We start from the raw sequence: 7,339 nt of genomic DNA, 5'->3' as shown, positions 1-7,339 counted from the left end.
CAGCATGATTGTTGCACAAAGTGATGAAATAAGGAAAAGAATTTTAGATTATTCTTATATTTCAGAATGTTATGTATATTATAAAAAGATCTATACATAGCTGTGGAATTGTTATATACTTTTACTTTTTGTCTTCCATTGGATAACAATTCATATGTCTGAAAGAACAGATACACTGAATAAAAATATACAACACAAGATGAAATGAAAAGTAAAAGTATGGTTCAATTGGAAATTTGAATTTGATTAAGTGACGATTACATTCTGGGCCCACATGGGTCCAAATGTCACATCTGAAGCCCATCTTACAGCGGGCTGAACTAGAACCTCTCACATTTTGAGAATAGTCCAGTTTGGATCAGGATGCGCACATCATGGCTTAAGCTTATCACTGGGGATCCAGGTTTTCTGTTTCCCACAGAAAAACAGAAAACCATGGATTTCCCAGTTTTATGAGAGAAAATGTGGATTTCTCCTTTTAGCAGGGAAACCCACAGATTTCACCCTTTTGCAAAGAGCTCTGTAGGCTGGCTGAATTCCAGCCTGCAAGAGCGGATTGCAAAAAGGACAGGAGAGCCCCAACCCCACCTGGAGGGAGAAGGAGAGGGGGAAGGGCAGGCCCTGAGGCTTTTAGTCAGTCCCAAGTCTTGAGTCAGGCTTACTTTTCTTCTGGAGCCTGGGAAGTTGTAAGTGGGGCTTGCAGGGGCCTGGGGGTTTGCCAGGCAGGACTGGGGGTGGAACTGGCTGGGAGCTAATGGAATAGGGAGGATTGCTGGGAGCTGGAGGGTTTTGCAGCCAGCTGGGAGGTTTGCAGCAGCTGGCTGAGAGCTGGGGGTTCCCTGAGAGGTTTGCACTGGCTGGGAGCTGGGGACTTTGCAGGAGCTGGGGGGGGGGGGGGTTGCAGCTGGCTGGGTGCAAAGGTTTTGCACCCTCCCTACTCCCAGCTGGAGTGTCCAATGGGGTGCAAAGTTCTGCTCCTGGCCAGAGTGCCAGGATGGCTGCACGTGGACCCCAAGCAGTGCTATCAGCCTGACTGGGCTGGGCTTTTCCATGTGCTGCACTGGTGATTCATAGAAGTGGACACAGGTGCACATGCACCCCCTGAGCATGGTGGTACATGCCCTAGAAAAAGGGGAGTGGACGCCACTCATTACCCCCACCACCAACACCTCCAGTATCAATGATCACCACCAGTTGCCTTCAACACTGCCAGCAGCGTCTGCAGATGGTCACCAACACCTGGTCAGTGCTCGCCACCCACCGCCAACAGCGCCGGCAGCATCTGTGGGAGCTCCCAGCTTACTGCCGCCACACTCCTGCCACTACTGGGGCACACATCATTCATGATATGTGGCTTCCCTTAAGGGCCAATAGCTGACTCACAGTCCACATGCAGCTAGCCGGGCAGCCACTGCACATCTTCCCCCAACCCCTCCCCACTCCCTCAGCCCCCAGCCAGCTCCCCATGGGAGTATGTCCAGTGTCCACACACACACATGCATGCACATATGCATGTACAGATGCATGCACACATGCACACCCATATATGTGCAGGGGTGCACCCATAGTGCTTACACATGTATACATGCACAGGTATACACATGCACATACACAGATGCACACATGAAAGAGGGGCACCAGCAGGGCTGGGGAGACTGTAGGGGAGGGTGAGGGGTGCCAGGAGGGTCACGGGGGGCCTTTAATTTTAATCACAGATTGGGGGGAGGTCTATCTGAGAATTTGCAATTTTTTTTAATCAGAGAATTTGTGATTTTTTTTTATCACAGAAAATCAGGGTCCCTGCTTATCACAAAAACAGACCTAAGCTAAAATTTTGTGGCCAGCCCTGAACTTGAAGTTTGGATTCAGTCTTCATATATCAGACTCATTCCTTGCAGGAGAAATTGAAATAAGGCATAACATCAAAGTAGAAAACAAAAAATGTGTATTTCTCATATTTTTCTAATAGCAAAACTCTTTATCTTTTCTTCAAGAGGCACCATCAGCATGACCAAAAACTCGTATTTCTGTCTGCACATGTAAGAAAACTAGTAACTGCTAAAATGGCTGTATCTTAAAAATAAGGGAAAAAACATTTTTCTCTGGTCAGTTCATTTTGGTGCATTTATCAGATCTAAGTGCAGAATCATTTTCTAGTAACCTTGTATAGCCAGTCAATTTCCCTTGCCTGTGCAAGTCTCATTTTTTTTATTTAGTTATAAACAATGTTGTTATATGCATTGTCAGTAACATTTCATTTCTGAAATGTCCAATACTGCACATTTTTCCCTTGTGTGAAAGGGTGTCTATTTCTCCCCTTTCACACAAGGGATTTCTAAGTAGTCCTGTTGAAGTCCGTGGGATAATTCTCCCCTCCCCACACAGTCTGCATTTCCAGTAAAAAGGCAGCTATTTTTAAGAAATTCCTTGGGAACATTACTGGATTGAGGGGGTCTATCCGATTGACTCATCTCTGGAGGTTTAATGAGACTGGATATCTTTTTGAAGGCTATTCTCCAGCCCAGCCAGAAATTTATGGGCCAGATGCTGAATTACTGGGTGAAACGGAAAATTTTAAAAATTGAAATTTCAAAAACAATGTTGATTGAAATTTGAAACATTTCTACCATATCTGCGCACTAAGAGGTACGGACTTTTACAAAAAGAACAGTGGCAGTAAAGAAACAATTCAGGAAGATAAAATAACAGAATTTTATAAAACTTCCTACACCCACAATGTGTTTCAGTGTGACTGTTTGTATCTTAGAGGCATATGGTACCTCACATGTTTCCAGAATTTAGAATTCAAGTATCCTGGGCAAGCTGTGTACTTTTTTTCCCATTTTATGGTACCTTGCTGCTTAATAATATACCTGAGAGATTCTTGCAGTTCCTTGTAGTCCCCAATTGTCTCCATTTCAAGAAGAATGGCCTTTATGTCATCCTGAATGATGGCATGGTGTAAGGCAATATGTTGATCATAAGCAAACTCCTTGCAGTGAATCAGCTTGGGTGTTAAAATTATTATTGATCTCCTGCTTTTTTGTATTCTCGTTTCAATGGCATTGGGTACATCTAATAAAACACAAACAAATCAAGAGTTAGTAACATTTCTTTTACAGGCCCTTCTGCATTCAGACCTTGCAGATCTTCAGAAATAAACAGAAACTCACAAGGACCTCTGTCTCGCATCAATCTAATAGCATCTCTCAAGAGCAAAAGCTGAAAAGCACACGGAAATCAAGGTTTACCTTCAAATCCTCTATTTATCTCAAACCTGAATGCATCCTTAAATATTAGTGCCCACCCTCTAGAGAGCATTTTGAACTGTGGTACTTAGTTTTGGAAACCTACTGTCAACTTTGGTGAAGACAGATCTGACTTTGATCCACAGCTCTGGTATCAGAGGCTCTCAAAAAGCATTCCACATAAAATAGTGATTTATAGCCAGACCTTTCAATACGCACTCAGGCAAGTTAGTTATCAATGTGGGAACTTTAGCTTAAGAATTAAGAGGAGAGCTTGTCTACGCAAAGGAGCATCAAGTTCACACTAGCTGCCGTGCAGCAACTGTTGCATAAAATGGTATGCTGTAGCTATGATCCCACATGGCCAGCAACCACACACTTCAGTACAAATCATTACTTCTGCATGATAAGGACTGTGGTCAGTATCTCATGCCTCTTTTTCCACTACTGGGGATCCGTATGCATTGTGGTATTGTTCCTGAAGCACTTTCTAAAATACCTAATGGAATGTAACAGTTGTCAAAAACGTGGGGTCAAATTCACAAATTCCTCTGATTTAACTTTCAGTTTCCTGTGAATTAAATTCCTTTAATTCACGGATTAAAGAGATGTTCTCCCATAATCCATCTTTTTATGGGCCCTGGTGCCATTTGCAAGCTGTTGTCAGGTAATATAGGACAACAATGCAGTGATGTTGATCATTGCAAATCCACAGTGACTTGCACAGCTATATTTGATATCTTGCTAGTTTTGCGCATCAACTGTTAAGCTAACCGAGGACCTTTTGGGAGTACCTTTAGCAGTGTCACCAATAGCTACCCCCACCTGCATTTCTTATCAGTGACAGGACACAAACTGGCTCATTCTGGAGTTTTTTTTGGATCAGCTTTGTTCAAAATGGGGTGTGTTTGAACCGCCTGCTACTTGATCCAAGATCAGTTCACTTGTGAATAAATTACTCACAAGCAAATGCTCCCATGCTCCTACAGATGTGGGAGCAGATTTGCCAGCAGCTGGCAGCCATCTTGAAAAGCCAGTTATCCTCCATTATTCAGAGTGGAACTTTTATCAGAAAACTTTTATAAAAATTACATCTCAGTTGAACAAGATCATTCTTTACCTTCACAAAAGTGCAAGGGAAAATGGATACAGTTATCAGCATGAGAAACTGGGCAAAATGATAAATATCAAGAAGGTAAAAAAATAGCACTTCCATTTAAGGTCATTCAAACAGCAGTACAACAGCTTCAACTGATTAATTTAGAACTCTTTCAAAAATGGAAAGTACAAATAACTCTCAGCCTTCCAGCTACTGCAGCACATTCCCACAGCCTTTCTTCCTGGCCACCCTCTGGGATGTCTGAAGTATTTAATGCTGTGGCAGACAGACCTGGGTTGGATCAGAGGGTCTAAAGAAGGCCTCCAGGAGATGATATTCTTAATATAAGTGTAGTCTGTCAGGGACAGAGTCTAGACCTGAAGGCTGTTGTAGAAATTTACTAACAAGACCATAAATAATAGTGTAGAAGTTAACTATAAAGCAGACTCAGCCTCCAAGGACAGGCTGATAAGACTCTACAATCACCGAATCCTATTCACTTTAAAGTCTGAAACAATCAAGAATGTAGCCCCCCCCTCCCTATTAGTTAGCATGCAGCCAAAAACCAGTCTGAAACAATTAAGAGTTTTCTCACACTGACCTGATATCTTGTTTTCTTTCACAGCGGAAAATTCCCACCTGCGCACGCATCTTGTCTATAAACTATAAATCTACCAGTTTTATTAGGAGCCTCTGAGCTTGCTCATGGTGCCCAGCATGCTGAATAAATTTTGAGACTGACAGTGACTCTGTGTCTTTGGGAACAGCTCCACAAGGGGTCACGAACTCCTCAACACTGTCTTACACAACTCTTACAGAAGTTTTCTCAGACCTGTAGGACAGGAGCTAGAGTTATCTGAGGGTGTAAGGCTATGCCAAAATAATATTAGGGAGCAGATGACCTGGAATTCAGTACGTTTTTTAACAAACCATCCAGCTGATCATGTTCTTGATAAGCTGTCTCTGCACCTCTCCATCCATTCAAGAGTATCCCTTCTTTCTAAGGCCTGTTTTCCATCAAGTCCCTTGTCACAACACTAGGATGTTCTCCTACCTCCCAGAGGAAGGTGAGGCCCCATTGCTTCACTTCCTATCCTCTTGGTCATTTCTGAGAAGCCATCCCCACTTCTGAGACATCCAGCCTCCCTTCTGGGATGCTTTTTGCAGTTCACCAAATATGTGTCTTTTTGTTTTTGTCTTCTTCCTGGCAGGTTTTGGAAGATGGTTACAGCTTGTTGCGGGTCTGGTTTACTCAGATACAGATGCTTTCAAAGGCAGGAAAGTAACAAGCAGCCATTTTCCTTTGTTTAGTTACTATGGAATCAAAGATTGAAGAACACGTCTTTTTAGAGCTTCTTCCCAGAACTGAGAGATCGTGACCAATGATAAAGTTTGTCCACCCACATCACTTGGACCCCTGATACAGTGAATCCTCTTTACGTTCCTAGAATGCTTGGATAGTGGGTGGCTGGTGGCTCTGCCTGTGTGCAGCTGGATGACATATCACAACAATATGTTGGTTGCAAGACCTTCAGGGCTATTAACATAACTGATGAGGGAGATAGGAACAGATTATTTTGACAACAGGAAGTTAGTAATTGCTGTCACACTTGTTTAGGCAATTATGTTAAAGGATGTATCACTGCTCCATTAGACCAAGGGGCAGATCAATGCCTATTTAGGAGGGGTAAGGAGAGCCTGGTCAAATAGGTACTGGTGTTATTCACCAGAATGGCCCTTCCCAAACTCCTGCATGGCCGGAAGGGAATCACTACACACACTGGAGAACAAGGTAGCTCTGCTGTGTAATGTAAGAGAAGGGTGACCATACATCCCAGTTTGGCTAGGACAGTCCTAGATTTTGGAGGCTGGTACTGACTGTCTGGTGGAAATTAAAACGAGTGTCCTAGGTGTGGGGCACAGGGCATGGAGCACAGTCTAGTGGGGAGGAGGTCAGACGACATGAAAATGCCACTTTTAAAATTTGGAATACAAAACTCTGAAACTCTTCATTCAGAGGTGATGCCTTTTATTAGACCAATTAGAAAATAGCAAAAAAAAAGTATCTTTTTTTTCAAGCTTTCAGGCAGACACACCTGTTTTCAGCCTTAGGGGAAATTAAAGATTGTAGAAGTCTCCTTAGGCAGAAAATAAACTTCATTTTGCGCAGAGGAGGCTGAAGTTGAATGTATGTTCCTCTGGATCTGTGAGAGGGGTCCATTTGTGTGAGCTGCTCTTTGATGTGCAGATAAGGGATGTGCAGTTCCCTTCCCTGGTTGTGCAGTTTATCTTCTCTGGTGGTGTCAGATGGCAGAAAGGCTGGGAGGTGCAGAAATCTTGCTTTCTTGTTCAGGAATGAAGTTTATAATTTCAAGAAATGGCTAAAATCTGGTATCTTCTGTTTCAGGGATCTGTTTTATAGCCATGTTGGTCTGAGACAAGAAGGAATACAAAACTCTAAAACTTGGTTCAGAGTATTTTTAGAATACTTTCAGTATTTGGAAGGAATGAAGGGGTGGTTACAGTGGTTGACTAGGAACAATAAATGGCGGGGGCGACACATTTACGGGCACAAGGAGAGGTCAAGAAGCCAAGTGGAATCAGAGAACTTTAAACGCTTGTGGCAATAGTTGAATTTTGAAGAGTTTCCCCTACCCACAAGGTCATTGTTTTGAGCACACAGAAAGAGGAGGAAGGCTGCCAGAATGGGAAGGGAAGCGGAAGGTGGGGGAGTGTCAGCATTCTCTCAGGGGCTCCATTCAGATTCTTGCCTAATTAAGAGGTCCTGGCTTTGGGACATTTCTTCATTCAAGTCCCAGACTTAGGCTCCAGAGCGGTGAGAGACACACGGGTGAAAGCCCACTGCGCCCCCGCTCCCCCAAAGCCCCCCAGACACCCCATCAGCAACCGTAGAGCCCCCTGCCAACCCCCAGAACAGCCAGAGGTAAGCGGGCTCGTGGTGGGAAGGGGTTAACTCCTCGCTTCCTGGGAG

The 7,339-nt window shown here is 43.7% G+C and overlaps 1 protein-coding gene across 1 annotated transcript in view; it reads right to left on the bottom strand.

Moving 5' to 3' along the window:
* Nucleotides 1-1,675: 1,675 nt before the first annotated feature.
* The window catches only part of IL1RL1 (interleukin 1 receptor like 1), a 48,863-nt gene continuing 43,199 nt past the window's right edge, over nt 1,676-7,339 (bottom strand). The window contains exon 11 of the mRNA XM_019529561.1: nt 1,676-3,075. Coding sequence (XP_019385106.1) covers nt 2,744-3,075 — 332 coding nt within the window. The 3' untranslated portion in view covers nt 1,676-2,743. The remainder of the gene's footprint in view (nt 3,076-7,339) is intronic.

This window comes from Crocodylus porosus, unplaced genomic scaffold (genome assembly GCF_001723895.1).
Source record: "Crocodylus porosus isolate Cpor-Errol unplaced genomic scaffold, CroPor_comp1, whole genome shotgun sequence".
NCBI classification, from domain to species: domain Eukaryota; kingdom Metazoa; phylum Chordata; order Crocodylia; family Crocodylidae; genus Crocodylus; species Crocodylus porosus.
The sequence above is the reverse complement of the archived record's forward strand: the minus strand, read 5'-3'. Positions and strand labels throughout refer to the sequence as shown.